This window comes from Phacochoerus africanus, chromosome 14 (genome assembly GCF_016906955.1).
Source record: "Phacochoerus africanus isolate WHEZ1 chromosome 14, ROS_Pafr_v1, whole genome shotgun sequence".
Classification (NCBI taxonomy): domain Eukaryota; kingdom Metazoa; phylum Chordata; class Mammalia; order Artiodactyla; family Suidae; genus Phacochoerus; species Phacochoerus africanus.
This window is the reverse complement of record NC_062557.1, coordinates 22,731,273-22,748,320: the sequence shown is the minus strand read 5'-3', so window position 1 is coordinate 22,748,320 and position 17,048 is coordinate 22,731,273. Positions and strand designations below refer to the sequence as shown.

At 44.1% G+C, this 17,048-nt stretch overlaps 1 protein-coding gene across 4 annotated transcripts in view; it reads right to left on the bottom strand.

Moving 5' to 3' along the window:
* Nucleotides 1-663: 663 nt before the first annotated feature.
* Nucleotides 664-17,048, bottom strand: part of IKZF3 (IKAROS family zinc finger 3) — a 91,385-nt gene continuing 75,000 nt past the window's right edge. For 2 of the 4 annotated variants that reach the window (XM_047756949.1, XM_047756948.1), the window contains 2 exons: nucleotides 12,474-12,590; nucleotides 664-2,045 (listed from right to left, as the gene is read on the bottom strand). In XM_047756949.1, coding sequence (XP_047612905.1) covers nucleotides 1,342-2,045; nucleotides 12,474-12,590 — 821 coding nt within the window. In that variant the 3' untranslated portion in view covers nucleotides 664-1,341. Of the gene's footprint in view, nucleotides 2,046-12,473; nucleotides 12,591-12,704; nucleotides 12,985-17,048 lie in introns of those variants that run through there. The other 2 variants (XM_047756950.1, XM_047756951.1) reach the window with 2 other exon arrangements.

Below are 17,048 nucleotides of genomic sequence, written 5' to 3'. Positions count from 1 at the left end.
TCCATCCCTGATGCCTTTCCTGCAGGGAGGGGGAGACTAAGTCATACTTTTTGGATCCTTTGGTCGTGTTTGGTCAAAAAAATCATTGGCAAGTTTGCTTTGGGTTTGGACGCCACTTCTGTATGAAGAAGATGGAACACCTCGTGGGTGGTTGTTCCTCCCTCCCCCCCACCCCCTGGTGGTTCTGCTAAACCTTTTCCCCCTTGGAACCAAGCCTGCCAGTCTTTTCTTTTTGTGTTTTTAGGGTCACAGCCGTGGCACATGGAGGTTCCCAGGCTAGGGGTCAAATCAGAGCTGTAGCCGCCGGCCTACACCAGAGCCACAGCAACGCAGGATCCGAGCTGCATCTGCAACCTACACCACAGCTCACGGCAATGCCGTGATCCTTAACCCACTGAGTGAGGCCAGGGATCGAACCCGTGTCCTCACGGATGCTAGTTGGGTTCATTACCGCCATGCCACCACCACAGGAACACCCAGCCTGCCAGTCTTGATGGGAGGAAACGGATGCCATACCCACAGTGGACAACCTCCTGCAGGTCCAGTGATGGTCTACATTTAAACCATTGGTTCTTCTGACCTAGAGTTGCTTCTATACAGGAATGGTTTAACCCAAAGCAGCTTTTAAGTGGAGATGGGTAGATAAAGAGATAGAAGCAGAAGTATCATCAGATAGCTTGTTTTTTTCTTCTCATGTGATAAGTGAGTCTGATGTTCAGAGACTAGGGGCTTCAGTTATTCATAATGCAATTTTTGGCTGTTCTTTTCCTTACCCTTGGACTATGATCTGGGGTGGTGGGGGTTCTGTCCTAACCCTTCAGCCTTATGTGAAGTGCAGAAGGCCAAGGCTTCCCAGCAATGTCAGTCAGCTGGTGGGCTTTTCTTCTCTGTGGCCCTGGGCACGTGACTAAGAGGCTTTTCCACATGTGGCTGATGCTTTTCCACATGTGGCTGATGTATCTCAGAAAAAGGGTCTCATGCAGCACAACCAGGGGACGCTTCCAGTTGGCAACGAGCTCCAAGGAATGCCTGTTCTACTGCTGCAAAAGATGACGACCACATACGTCGCTGGCTTTTAAATATCATAAAATTCAAGTTCCTGGGGGGAAAACAAAGGGTTCCCAAAACTAGGAACACGATGTCTCTGCAAACAGTTTCTAAATGGGGACAGCGTTTCTCTGCTGCCCACGTGAACGTGATCCTTTGGACACTAAAAATGGTGTAGAAAGGGGTTTGGAACTGAGTTTGTTTTGAGAGCAGTTTGTTCGGCGAGGACATTATATATCGGCCTTCAAAAATGATGTGGAGTGCGCAGGTGCCAAGCGTCTCCGGGCCAGATGTTCACTTCAGCATGGCTCTGTGTTCTCCTCTGGCTATGTGCGAGGAGAACTCATAGCGGTCGTGGCTTCGATATCCACACATGTTACACTCAAAGGGGTCACGGAAGCCGTGGCAGCCCATGTGAATGGTGAACATCACGTAATCCAGGAAGAGGACGCGACAGTGGTCACAGCGGTACACGTCCATCACCTCCCCTTCTTTGTTGATCACTTTGATGGAGTCCCTCGGGCAGATGGGCGGGGGCTTGAGGAGTTCATAAGAGCGGGGGACCTCCTTCAGAAGCGGCATCCCATTGCGGGCCCGGGGAGGGACCATGTGATTTTGCTGGTAGATGTGGTTCTGGCGCTCCTCGTGGTTGCTGTCAGTGTCCGTGGAGTCGTGGCCACTGTTGTTGGGGGAGAGGCCTCTTTCAGAAGGCAGGTTCTTCTCTGGCAGGTGGACGTTCTTCTTTTCCAGGTCCTGGGGGGCACCGTTCGGCATCTCAGCTCGGGTGAGGGCTATGGGATACATGCTGCTGATAACGGGGACCATCTCCGAGGTGGGAGCAGGTGGTGTCTGGACCAAGGGGCGCAGGGCTTCAGCACCGAGATAGTTGATGGCGTTATTGATGGCCTGGTCCATCATCCGGGTCTGAATCATCTCGTTCTCTTTCTCGTACATGTAGCTGGGGTTATAGCTGACGTCAAAGCAGTGGCGCTTCTCACCTGGAACAAGGGAAAAGGAAGAGTGACAGGAGGAACGACACACAGGCAGAGAGTTCGTAAAATTATTTTCTGGAGTCCTTGAAAAGGGAAGAAGGACCCTCAACCCGGGCAGAACCGTCCCACGTGGCACTGAGGTCTCAGGGGACAGTGGCAGACGGCACATGTGTGGACAGTCAAAATAACTTAAGCCAGCAGGCGAAAGGGGGCGTCAGGGGTGTCATTAAGAGGAGGCTGCAATGTGAGTTGTTTCCACTGCTCAGGTCAGAGGGGCACTTTGGAGAAAAGATGCAGGGGAACAGGGGGAGAGGGCTTAAGAGGGGGCGAGGGAGCTGCTGGCGCTCAGGAGCATGGGGCCTCTCTGCGCTTCTACTGCCCATGCATCCTTAGCCCACAGTCAATTCCTGAACTCCTGGTTTGCTTGTTCTTTTCTGCTTGTAACACTAGGGAGCCAGGGGGCCGGAAGTGCTGCAAAAAGTTGGGGATGCTATTTCAAAAGCTGCAGAGGCAGAAAAAATAGCCCCCAAACTCCAAGTCCCCAAACACATCCGTCATCAGACTGGCAGATTTAAGTAAAAGAGCTTCATACATAGAGAGAGAGGCTTTCTGGAGGAAAGACCACGAGGACCTTTGTCTTCTTTAGAAAGTGTGTTCTTCTTCTTCCCTTGCTTGAAAAGATGTATCATTGATACATATGTGATCATTAGGACTTACCTCACACTTAACTGAAAAATTTATTTGTGGTCACCCTCTCCTACTTCTCAGGTCAAACTGCTGAGAAATTTTGAAAACAGAGTTTAGCCACCTTCAGGGCGTGTGGGTGTTGTGTGTTAGAAAACAGAGGCTCTCTGGCCACAGGGAAGGCAGGAGCAGGGTCTGCAGTGATGGCAGATGTGCTCCATGGGGAGTGGCTGGTGGAGGCAGAGAAAACGGGGCAGGTGTGTCAAGGGCTGGAAGGGCGGCTACGAGTATTGCTGATGCTTTTTTGTCTCGGAGACACTGGGTTCTGAGAGATCTGCTGAACCACCTCCTCTTTTCTCTGACATTTCCTAGGCATACTGTGCTTCCAGAACTTGTCCCTGCCACACATGAAAGGGGCTGGGGAGGAAAAAAAACGCAAGAGGACAAAAGGGACTGGAAGAACCCGTTTCTGTTCTTGAGGTGTCCCCAACCTAGGGGGAGAGAAGTAAGACTTGGATGGATGGAATTGGAGAAAAATAAATGTTAAGGGTTGTGAAAGGGCCGCGTGGCCTTTTATTTTATTTTATTTTATTTTATGCTAAATGCCATATCTGAGACATTCAACAGGGGGATGTGTAGCATGTCTTCCTGTACAAAGAATTATAAGGCAAGAGCAGGGTGCTTCGGTATATTTAAGTGTTAAGGGAATGCAGAAAACTCAGGAGTACCTGGGGAAGGGACAGCATTCCTGGACCACCGAAATTCTGAGAAGGGTCTTGATGAACTGGTAGGATTTAGATTTTCAGAGAGGCCGAGAGAGAACCTGGTTGAGGGTTTTGCACGAATGGAGACAGAGAAGTGGGACCTTCCAGGCCATGAGCAGGGAGGAGTAATAGAGTCTGACTGTAGCCATGTCAAAAAGTATGGACTAAAGCATTTCTCGAAGGTCGCCTGTTCCTCCACATTCTGCAGTATTCACACCCCAGGGCAGAGTGGGTTTGATGGAGCCTCATCATTACTAGTTATGTGACCTTGGGCAGGTTACTTGACCTGTCTCTGGCTGTACTCATGTCAAACAGGGCTAATAATTATGATTTACCTCAGCTGGCAAGTGCTTAGAACAGTGCCTGGCACAGAGAGAGCACATGGTAAATGCTAAGGTTTTTTTTTTTTTTAAACTTTGAATCAGCTTGCTTCTCTTTCTTTCCTTTTTTGCTAAAAGAAATTAGTTTTTTTTTCTTTTTTCTCTTTTTTTTTTCTGGTCTTTTTAGGGCCGAGAAATTTGTTTTTTAAGGAAACTTTATATCACGAACATAAACGGAAAACCAGAATCACCTGCTGCAAACAGAAGGTAATTATGAAAAATAAAGACAACGAGACAGCAATTTATTAAATTTTGATCAGATACTATAAGCACCCGGAGACAAAGATGCCCTCTCTTTGCTAAAAATAGAGATTACTGAGTGTGCAATTAGCGTTGATGATAACTAGCATCTAGTTAATTCTAGATCTTTCTCCTTGGTGTAACCGGGAAGACTGAAAGAGAACTAAAAAGAAAATAACTTTCTTGGCCATGGGCATCAAGGTTTTCAAATGCCCTGTGAGCCTCCTGGCACTCTGCCTCCGACATTTGGGGACATATTGAAAAAAGATGACACAGTGGGCCCACATGATAGGCCTTCTGAATGACCAACCGTAGGATGAACGGCAAACCTCTACATGCCCCTGAGCAAGACAGGCTTTGGTCAAAATGTTATTTTCAGGATATTAATGTAACAGCCATGTGTAAGGTGGACCAGAACCACCAAGCAATCAGAGGCAGAAAGAGCAGCTAAAAGATTTGGTCTAATCAGATGGGTTTGTCCGACATCCCCACTACCTGAAGGCCAACCTGACAGTTTCCAGACAAATACCTGAGAGGAAAAACTATGCAAAGAAAATCACTGGGCCTTGGCAACTCATCAAAATGGAACAAAAACACAGACCTTTGCCGAGGGAGGCAGTGGTTCCTTTCGACTGCCAGGTTGGCTATGTCTTTGATCGGAGCTGTTTGGAAGAATGAGACAGGGGACCTGAAAGCTGGCCAAAGGCACAACTATTCATTCCCCTCAAAGTGACCCAGAAATGATGGCCTTTGGTTCCCCGGCCTTTTCAAGGCTACTGAGAATTTTCCAGGGTGGCTAGTGCTACTCCACTACCCAAATCCCAGGGGTCCCGGGGAATCTTTTCACCTAAGAGAGAAGCTCCAGAAGGTTTCCAGGATGAGGCAGGCACATCACAACCTCCGCTTTGATCCTTTTTTTTTTTTTTTTTTGGCCCCAAGAGTTTGTTTGACTTAACTAGGCCTACGATTTCACCATCTACACCACCTGCAGCACATGTCAGAAAACAGCTGAGTGCTCAGGTTGTAAGAGGCAAAAACAGCAAGAGGAAAAATCAAGCCCTGGATAAGGGGAAATCAGTGACTGAGTTCTGTGGTTAACGCAGACCATTGTTCATTGTGAAGGAGATGGGAGAGCCTCAGATCTTCACGTGCATGTACCCTGCACTCATCAGATCCCCTCATCTCTGAGTTACGGTAACTTGAGTAGCGCAGATGATTATCAGTCACCTGTAGACACGATGACTCAATGTGTATGAAACTCAGAAGGGGTGAGCTACAGTAATTGAAAAGCCAACAGCTCACGTTTCTTTAGTAACACACTCATAAAAAAGGTTAGTCAAACCACAAGAGTGTAACTGCTCCCAAACCTGCACGGAGCCTCTAGTCCAGGTTCTAGTCAAAATCGTACCACACCTTTGAATGATTAATGAGAGCAGCTTCGGGCTGAATTAGAGGTTTTCTTCCAGTGAAAACACTAATGGCAACAGCAAGTGCTAAGTTTAGAAACCAAGGCTGCCCCGGTTGGGCCATGCCCGACCTGTCATTCCTTGGAAAGGCGTCAATCCCTACTATCCAGGCTTTGGTAACTCCAAAGGGAGCAACTGCCTGACCTGAACTGCTGCAGTGCGGTGAGGGCACACGGATGTTGGTTTCGAAGGGCCAACTTGAAAGTACAGAATCGTAGCCCAGAGCAAAAAGGGACCTGAGCATGTGGATTCAGACTTTTCTGCCTTCGGATGGAGGGACAAGATTCGCCACTCTAATCTGCTTACTTCTGTACCTCACGGTACTCAGCTCTGTGCCTTACGTATAATACTAAGAAGAGCTACTCTTGACTGACTCCCTATGATAGACTCAGTGCTGTCCTAGGTACTTAGCACACTGTCTCCTTTTACTTAAGATGAATTATCATCTCCTAGTCGATGAAGAACATAAGCACAAACCTGCCAAGGTTGGTAAATGGAGAACCAGGATGTGATCCAAGGGCCCATGACCTTGGTATGTGTTTGAGCATCAACTAGTGTTTCCTGGCTGCTACCCTGTCCATGGCTGCACAGTCCCACCGCTAGCAATGACTTCAGATTCTCTGCTGGGATGGTTCCCATAAGCAGTAGAAAAACAACTACGCATTGTTCCATATGGACTAGTACCATGCGTTCAAGAAACAGCTGTGATGTGATGTGAGTTGTTGATGTCCATAAAGTGCTTAACAGAGTTCCTGGCACATGTAAGCACTCAATTGGTGGTAGATCTATTATTATTTATTATTATTATTATTATTATTATTATTATTAGCCTCATACCATGTTAGGTGCTTTGAAGAATACCAACTTAATTGCAATCCAATAGAAGATGCAGCATTTATGCAATGTCATTACAAATCAGTATCTTTTTTTTTTTTCGGTCTTTTTGTCTTTTTAGGGCCACACTCGCAGCATATGGAGGGTACCCAGGCTAAGGGTCGAGTCGGAGCTACAGCTGCCACCCTCCGCCACAGCCACAGCAATGCCAGGTCCAAGCCGCATCTGCGACGTACACCACAGCTCACAGCAACACCAGATCCTTAACCCCCTGAGCGAGGCCAGGGATGGAACCCGCAACCTCATGGTTCCTAGTCGGAGTCGTTTCCGCTGCACCATGACAGGAACTCCTAAATCAGTATCTTTAATACCGTGTAGTGCAAGGAAGTAAAGAGGAGCCAAGGGAGTGGAGAGAGAAAAATACAGACCATGTCTCATAGATGCCACATAACATGGGACAAATATTAATCTCGTCTTTCCTCGAAAGTCCTTGTAATCTGAGGTGGTGGAGGCAATTTCAAATATCACAAAAAGCAGACTTTGAAACTCACCTTGAGTGCAGAGAGAGAGGAGAGAGAACACGGGGAGTTTGGGAATGCAGACCATGTGGAGGTATCAGAGCAGATGGGACGGAGGGCGGTCCAGACAGTGAGCACGGAAACAATGATTACACACAAGTGGGAGTGTTCATTATGGCTGAATGCAAAGATAAGTTGGCTGAAATGATACATGTAGGAAAGATAACTTAACAACAGATTGTGAAGGGTTCAGAATGCTTGGGTGGTTGGATTTTATCCTGATGGGGAACCATTGAGAGATTTTTTTTTTTTTTTGAAGACGGGGAGAATGGATTTGAATATTAGAAAAATAGCACAATTCTCATGTTACAGCCACCCTGACAGGGTAATGTGAGATATCCGGGTTTTCTTTCTTTAGTGTCTTCAGGTCACTTGACGACACCTGCTGATACCTTCGTCCACCTCCCCATGTGCAGCATCACTGACTTTCACCCCAAGCACAGATCCTCCCCGCAAAAGGGCAGGTAAGTAGGGTGAGTGGAATATCTGATGGGGATGATGGCCCTGCTCTCAGTCTCACTGAGACTACAGTGGCTAACACCTCTTCCAGGAGGAGGAAAGCAAAGGGTAGGAAGCCACAGAAGCGGGAAGGAGGAGAGAGAACAGAGCGGGCTGTGGGGGTGGGGGTGAGGAAAACTGAGCTAGAGACCACGTTTCTGTGGCTGCAGCAGCCTCTGTCCTCCGTGAGACAGCATGAAGTGCTATTTGGTCGTCATCTCTCCTGATGGAGTCACCACAGGTCGTCCCTCCAGAAAACACACCCTTAAGAGAGAATGGCTGCCCTTCTTCAAGGATTTTTCTTCTACCAGCTTTCAAAGACTTGACTCCTCCCTTTCCGAAGGCCCTGTGTAGCAACACAGGATATGCACTGCTCTGGGTGACTTTCCGGGGAAGGAAGGCCTTGGACTGCAGCACTTGAAAGGCCCAGGTTCTGGCCCTGCTCTGTCACCTACTAGCTGCATCTCTCCATCTTTCCCACCCCCCTTCCCTCCTTAGTAAAAGAACTAGGCTGGGTGGTTCCTGACATCCCTTCAAGCTCCAAAGTCCTATGCCTTTAGGGATTCTGGGCCTTGAGGAAGGAGTTGGAGAAGATACTTTTTGCTTTTAGAAACAGGTATAAAAACTGCTTCCTGTCACTCTGTTAACCAAAGCAGACACTTTCTCATTAGTTACTGCACAGGGAGAACCGACAGTGTTTGCTGAAGTGTCAAAACCTCACTAACATGTTTACCGGGGTGAGAGAGAGCTTTTTTCATGTTCTTTTTAACATGAAAACGTCCCTTAATAAAGTGATACATGAAATTAAAAAAAAATAGGGGGAGATGCTATGGTAACCACTTTGGTCGGAATAACACATCTGTTTTTGGATAAAGAATGAAAAATCAGAAAAAGAAATATGCAGAAATGTAGTCATTTTCCTCCTCCCTCCAGGAGAGAAATCTGGCCTCTATTTTGAGCCAAGTATTTGAAGATGGCCTAGTTAGAAGTATGGCGAAGCAAGTTTGTAACCAGAGAGTAAGATTTAGAGGAAGGACCCACCCCTAAAGGGTTAGGTGCTAAAGAAGTCTTCTTGGTCTTTGGTGATACAAAATTTTTCAGAGAATTAGGGAGAAAATGATTTCATTTTTCTCCTACTAAGCTTTTCTCCTACTTAATTTTACTCTTGCTCTTCCAGAGAGGCGTGTTTGTGTTTCTAAATGCATTTATGCTTACTCCATCCATCCCTCTTCCTCAGTTCATAGCTAATGGATGAAAAATGCTATCTACTGGTGATTATTTCTAGCCTGCTAGGAAAGTAACAGGCTGACCTGATGGTATAATTTCACCTTTACCCTCACAGTTCAAGAGGTCAGGGAAGCCAAGGTTGGTCTGAGTGCTGTGCAACCGTCAGCCAGGATTAAAGGGAATGACTCATTCTTCCGTCACACCTTACGCATTGCCGTTTCCCTGGAAGCCGAATCTTTTCAGAAAATGGTGCCTTGGGAGTTCCCACTGTGGCTCAGTGGGTTAAGGATCTGGCATTGCCACAGCTATGGCTTAGGGTGCAATTGTGGCTTGGACTTGATCCCTGGCCTGGGAACTTCCACATGCTGCAGGTGCAGCCAAAAAAAAGAAAGAAAGAAAAGGAAAGGAAAGAAAGAAAGAAAGAGGGAGGAAAGAAAGAGAGAAACAGAGAGAGAGAGAAAGAGAGAGAGAAAGAAAAGAAAGAAAGAAGGAGAAAGGGAATAGAAGAAGACGAAAGAAAGAAAGAAGAAAGAAAAAAGACAAGAAAGAAGGGGAAAGAAGAATAAAGAAAGAAGAAAGAAGAAAGAAAGAAAGAAGAAAGAGAAAGAAAGAAAGAGAAAGAAAGAAAGAAGGAAAGAAAAGGAAATGCCCTGGAGAGGAAATATAGGGAGAGAGATGAGAAGAGAAGGAGGGAGGATATTAGCCCCATATGATGTGTATCACTTCATCCCATATACCACACAGTGTCATAACAGTCCTTTATTTTCCCCTTGATACTACTATTTTCTATCAAAAAGGTTGATTCAGTTAAATGTTTCAAGGGGTTTCTTTTTCTTTTTTTTTTTCTTTTAGGGCTGCATCAGCGGCATTTGGAGATTCCCAGGCTAGGGGTCTAATCGAGGCTGTAGCTGCTGGCCTACACCACAGCCACAGCAACACAGAATCTGAGCCGCGTCTGCGACCTACACCACAGCTCATGGCAACGCCAGATCCTTAACCCACTGAGCAAGGCCAGGGATTGCACCCACGAACTCATGGTTCCTAGTCAGATTCGTTTCCGCTGAGCCACGGCGGGCACTCCGCCAAGGGGTTTCTTTTATTTGAGAAAAATCTCTGAAAAAAGGTTAGGGTGTAAGGTAATGCTAGATTAGAACAAGGCTCCAGAACAAGATCATGGATTAAAGCAGGAGCACTATAACCATTCACATGATAAATGAATGCATGAAAGAGCAAATGAGCAAGTAGTAGTGCACTAAGTAAAATGTATAAATTTTGAACTAAGGCAGCTATTTTATAGACTTTCAGGTCAATGACATCTTCCTAAAAAAAACCCCTAGAATATATGATACGGTACATAATATAAAAATACCATATCTATACAAGCCTGAGGAAAAAAGTTATCTGAAGTTATACACATGGACTTACAAACAAAAAGTGATGTTCATAATTGCTGCCTTTTATAATTCATCTCCAAGACTTATGGGATGATACAGCTGGGAAGGGCCTTCTTGGTCATTTCATCACCTGTTCAGTCTCTGCATTTCATAGGTGAATAAACAGAGGCCCAGAAAGTTTATGTGATTTGTCCAAACACACGGCTAAGAAACGACTGAGCTGGAATCAGAATCTGGGTCTTTTGGTTTCTAATCCAGTGCTCTCCCTACTACACTATACCACAATTAAAAAAAAAAAAAAAAAAAAAAGTCCTTCAGCCATTCAGGGCCCTGAAGTCCTGAAGCTGCTACCTCAGCTCAAATCAAGAGCTAACTCCTCCTGGGTTTCCTAATTCTAGCTCAGACAGAACGTGGTAGTTCAGAAGATGAGAAAAATCAGTACCTTGCAGATCAGTATCTCTCCTGAGTCTGGAAACAGAGGACTGAAAATCCTCTGGTCACAGTGACAACAAACAAATGGAATGGATCCCGGATGAAATAAGCAAAACGGCAATGAACTTGCACAGGCGAAACATGAGTTTTTAAACTCATGAAAAAACCAAAGCAACTTTTCTTATATTAAGTAGGGCTTTAGCTCAATGACAGGTTTAGGGCAACGATGTGATCCAGGTACTTTCTCTCCTATGGTTCTCTTAGACCAGCATGCCTTGATCATAACTGGACTGAAATCGAGTCACTTTACTTTTTTTTTTTTTCTTGCCCACATTTCCCCACATTCCTCTCCATCAGCTGCAGCCATTTCTAGGGTCAAAACTTCCCCCAAATTAAATCATACTCATGGCGCAGAATAACAATCGAAGCTTCCTTTGGACTCCAGCCAGAACCTCGTCACAAAAGTAAAGCTTAAAGGATACATGAGCAATATTTGAAGATACTGTCTTGAAATCACAATTTGAAGATACTGCCCAAACTCCTCATGGAAATCACTACATGTCCCTTGACCTTTCTCCCAGGGAGAGGGGAGATGGTCAGAAGGAGAGGGTCTCTCTGAACTGAAATGCACCAACTTTAGTCTGAAACGGTTTATTTATTTATTTTTTGGCCGCTCCTGTGGCATGTGGAAGTTCCTGGGCCAGGGATTGAACCTGGGCCACAGCAGTGACCCAAACTGCTACAGTGACAACACTGGATCCTTAACTTGTTGCACCACTGGGGAACTCCACGACACAATTTATTCTTCAAGTGACTAAAAGGATACAAAAACTTCCCAGCCAATCAAAGTAAAATAAACAAACCTAAAAACCAAGCTAGGTAGTTCTGAAATATATGAGTTCTTTCAACATATCTCTATAATTCACATAACATTAAAAAATTAATTAGACCAGAGTTTAAAAATTACCTAGACCAGAATAAAACTTAACCAGATGTAAACACCAAGCAGGCACTTGATATCTGTTAAAGCCATTGAAAAGAATAAACACAAAAGGATTGAAGTAAGAAATCCACAGCAGCAGCAAGTAGCTTTGGAGAAACAGACTGACAGGTTTCTAAAATATTATTGGTATTGAGGGAGGTCTATTTTCGTGTGATAACTATTTTTGCTCAATGTCACTGACTTTCAGTTCATAGCAAAACCAATACATTTAATTCAGCTACCTACCTCACAAATACAAATCTATTTTAAATATCATAGGCATATTTATGTAAACATCTGGGAGAGTTCAACAAAATATTTCTGCCATTTGGCAGTCCTAACACCTTTAATGGACACAATTATTTCTCAGCCATCTCATTCTTGCTGTATTGTTGACAATGTGAAAACCGATGGCATAAAAATTAACTGCAGTAACACAAATGATTAAATCAAACCTTGTTATTTAAATCTATATATTCCCAAGCACTTTCTCTTAAAATCAATTCTCCATCAAATTCAAGAAAATATGGCAAAACATTTTAGAGCATGAAAAAGTTTGAGCATGATAAGGGAACCAACTTGTAAGATATACTCACAAAAGATTACAAAAATGCTATCTTGAACATCTTACTGGTGCAAATTGCATAAACTCTCTCATGCAACATATGTCATTCAGAATAAAGAGGAAGGAACAGAATTTTTAACACCGGTTTCATTTAGGAAATTGGATACCAAATACTCCCATCTTCAGTAGTTAAGATTCTTTAGTTAAAATATTTTATTCTCGTTGCTCTAGTTATCAAAATGAATCCCAAAGAATAAACGTGTACAGTGGAAAATTAAATACCTTATTTTAACAGAGATTAAACTAGGAAGGGCCTGTGTAGTAAGCATCCAATGTTATCTCATTCAAACTATCTGCTAACAACAGCAGGAAAAAGGGTTATATTCTTACCAATGAATTTCTGAGGCATTGAGCTTTTTCGTTTTGCCACATTGCTTGCTAATCTGTCCAGAACGAGAGCTCTTTCACTTCCCATCTCTGCTTTGATGTGTCTTGCCTCCGCACTTGCTGGTTTGGAAAGATGAAACGAGAAGAGGGAAAAGAACACATTGATAAATGCAGAGGAAAAGAATTAAACTGAAACGCAAAGTGTCAGAGGTCTGCTGTACACTCGGTTGTTACCTGTTAGGACTGCTCAGATTCTTGCCTGGGGTACCTGCTGTGGTCAGTGAAGCCAACACCAGGGCACATTCAAATCTTGCAGTCTTAAGCTGACATGGGAAAGCCCGACCCATCCCCAACCAGTACCTTCATTAGCAAGAGGAAGTATTAAATAAACAGCCTGGACGTGGTTGGTTGCAAAAAGATAGATAGATGGAGAGCTTCTAACCCCCGATCAGCCTTCTTTCTGATTCTGAGTAACTGCGTGTGACACCTGCAGACTGATATAATTCTTCTTAACAACTTTGAAAAAAAAAAAAAAGTATGGTGCCCCAGATTTACTGCTCTGTTTATGTTAATAGCACTTTTGAAAATAGATACACTTACCCAGACAGCAAGAAATCTACTCAGTGATTTGTGTATTGAAATTCTGAGTGGTTTTTTTTTCTTTTTTCTTTTTTTCTTTTTCCAGTATGCTCCTTTCGGTTCCTATCTTTTAAATTCTATTTTTCTGGGCTCTGCATTATCTGTTTCATATGCTCTTCACATTTCAAAATTGTCTCAGTTAAAATTTCCCTAAGCAACACTTCTGTCTTGAAATTAAAGAGCAATTTGTATGATGCATCTTTGTTATATTTCTAATGAAAAATGTGAACAAAAACTGCCTAAGAAGATGGTCTAATTGTCAATCCACAAACAGACCTCTAAGTGGTATAGACCTTTGGTTCTCAGGCCTGCCTGAACATTAGAATCATCTAAAGAACATATAAAAAAAAAGCACCTATGCCCAGGCCCCCCTTCAGATCAACTAAATCAGGATCTCTGGGGTAGGGGCCTAGGCAATAGTATTTTTAAAGCGCTCCAGATAATTTTAAGATTTGGGCCAGATTTGAGTACCACTGGAAGAATGCATAAATAGAGCCCACATCAAATCAACCATATATAGTAAACTGGAATAAATATAGTACCACTTAGCTTGGTACAGCAGACAGTACCAATAAGAAGTTCAGAGACATCAGCTGCTCTAAATACAAGGCTTTAAATGTTAATACATGATGCTAGCCCACATTAGGGGTAAGTCAACTTTTTCTGTAGAGGGCCCTCGTATTTTCGATTTTGTGGGACACATACAGTCTCTGTCCCATATTCTTTGGATTTCCCTTGACCTTTAAAACTGTAAAAGCCCCTGTTCAAGCAGGCTGCTGACTGCGTCTGGCCTGAGGATCGTAGTTTCGCTCACCCTGCCCTGAGCAAACATGCTGCGATGCTACAAGCACTTCCCTTGGTTTTATCATAAGTACTTCAGGAGATCCAACCTAAGGTGAAACATCCATGTATTCCTAATGTCTTGGAGGAAGAGGAAACTGACATCAGTTTAAGGGACCTGAGTAAAAAGCAAGGGATGACACTGCGGAATGGAATCCCCCCCCCCCCCCCCCCCCCCCGCCAAATATACACACAGATTGAGGAACTGTCCATGCTCATTCTGTAGTTTGAGTTTGCTGTGTGTACAGAAATAAGGTCACACGTTCCAGTCTCTCAGGTACTCAGGACTGCAAGGGGACAGACCCAGAGAGAAGGAAACTGGCCACCTCTGCAGTAAATGAAAGCTAGACCTCAAGGGCAAGACTGTCAAGGATGGCCAGGGTGAGAGACCAAAGTCAAATCAGAAAAAGAGATTTCAAAGTATTAAATATTTTTCATTTTATTATTGGCATGTTTTTGGTTCTGTGTTTTTTGTTTTTTTTTCCCTTTTTAAAACTCCTTGCCAGTCATTATACAATAAATTATAAGGCTCAGGGTTTTTAAAATTCAAATGAAATCTGGCTTCAAAAATGAATGAGAAGAGGAGGAGGATAATGACCATACTTACTAGCCTGTGAGTTTCTTATAAGAAATAATTCTGTGCTCTAAAGGAATAAAACCCAGCCTCTAGTTTAAGCTATAACGATACCATTTGTGTAAAGGCAAACAATAATGGTCCGAATAAGGGGCCTGGGCTGCTTTGGGGCTAGTGGTTAAAGCCCTGCAACTCTGGCTGACTGATGGTTGTAAATAACAGGCACATTAGTGACAGGACACTGCTATTGAGTGAAGCGGGTCAAATTCTGTCCAGCTCAGGGATAGGTTTAAATGACCAAACAGGAAACTATTATACATATTATTTCCTTTCACACAAACCACCACCAGATGTGGCACTACCCAGAGCCCCTAGAGCAGAGAGATGAAAGACAAAAGCCTGGGATTTGACATAAGTTCCTGAGGCTGTTATTAGGAGGCTTTTTCTTCAATGCATCAGCGAGGCTGCTCAGTTTGTGCTTTGACTAGGAACCCCCATTCTGGTTCCAGCAACTTGGAGAGGATTAAATCCAGGTAAGTTTCTTCTACTCCCCCCCACCCCACAGGCCACGTCTTTATTATCAAAAAGATTTACAGTGAACTAAGAATGAAAAACAGTACTTTGGGAAGTTTAAACATTGTCCCCACTGCACCACTACTCTTAGTTAGTCTTTTGGTCACTCCTCTAACGGCCCCATCATTACTCAGAGACCTGCCCCTCAGTTTCAGGACTGCCCGTGAGCATGCTACGCTGCCAGTCTGGCTCTCCTGTTTGGCTCTCAGCATTCCCTGTCTACATTTTACCAGAGTCATTGTCAATTACTACAAGCATCTTTCTGAGGACACATACGCAATATATGCTCTATTTGGGAGGATGCTAAAGTGGAGATACACTGACCTAAATAAAGTCATTGGGGCACGTCACTAAGTGGCAACCTTTAGAGATAACATCATCTTTTATCCCTGGTTATTCACCAAGCTTGTCTTGACACTCATTTCTAGGTAATCTTATTCTGTTAATCAGTGGCTGGCATTTAAAGAGATAAAATTCTGGGTGTTTATGGATAGACAGAGCATTGGAGACAAGAGTGGAGCCTTTCCCATTTCCACAGCTCTGGTTAGACTGAAAGGAATCCTCTGAAACTACTCAGCTAGAGGGCTGCCATCTACCAACACCCTCCTGCTGGGTCATTCACTCCAAATATCAGCTCCAAGATCCCAATCCTCACTGTACAGGGGAATGCACTCTAGAGATTAAGTTAATCTTTACCCAGTTAACTGTGTTTTCTAATTGGTGAGCTAGGCACAGGCTAAAATTTCAATTGGCTACTATGGTATTATGCCCATTTTTTGTCCCAAACTGCTAGTCTTTTGCCTTACAGTTGGTGGACAGCTGCTGTACTGAATGGGCACCCTTTAAAACACAAAGAGGAGTTCCCATCGTGGTTCGGTGGTTAACGAATCCGACCAGGAACCATGAGGTTGTGGGTTCGATCCCTGGCCTCGCTCAGTGGGTTCAGGATCCGGTGTTGCCGTGAGCTGTGGTGTGGGTTGCAGACACGGCTCGGATCTGGCGTTGCTGTGGCTGTGGCGTAGGCTGGTGGCTACAGCTTCTATTCGACCCCTAGCCTGGGAAGCTCCATATGCTGTGGGTACAGCCCCAGAAAAGACAAAAAAATGACCAAAAAAAAAAAAAAACCCAAAAAACCCACAAAGAAATGCTATGGAGTCAAGACAGTCTTTTGGGGATGACAAGGAGTTTAGGCATCACACGGATAAGGAAAAGAAAAAAAAAAAAAAAAAAAAAGAGGACTCTGGGCATTGGGTCCTCTGCTTAACTCTAAGACCCAACTGTCTATTTATACAGTCTAGACGTGTTATCTTGCCACATCACGTCTCAGAATGTAAGTGCAGGGAAACCAGTTTGGCAAGATAGTAAGGGAACAAGATAATGGGTTTAAATGACGAAATAGGAAATCCGTTCCTGGGTGGTGTTTGGCAGTTTAATGTTGCAAGGAGTGGGTGTGGGGAATATGAGGTGGTGACAAGGAACAATTCGCACCTGAGTTCACGAGTAAGCATAGTAAGAGCAGGGCTATGATTAGGGGTCAGTTCTCCTTTACGTTACTGGCCTGCTAGTATAGAGTGGATACACCCATTTTCATTAGCAAAACGATTTTCATGACATGTTGAAAAGTAACCAACAAACCTCATACCAAGTCATAATTACAGAATGGGTTACCACCTCTAATCTCTACAAACGTGTTAAGAGGCTGTCTGGTTTTTTGTTAACTGTTTGCATGATGCCATTTCTATTTCAAAGTGATAGCAGATTTAACTATATAAAATTTGCTGTGTTTTCGGTTTTGTTCAAAGTCCTTTATTGGATCTTGAAGTGTCAAGTGGAGCTCAAATAAGAGCCATCGCTTCCTGTCTCTTCTACGGTGTGGTCAGCCAGTAGCTGATGGAGAGTGGAACAAGGGGGTGTTATTGTGTAATAAGAATTGTCTAACAAGAGATTGTTAT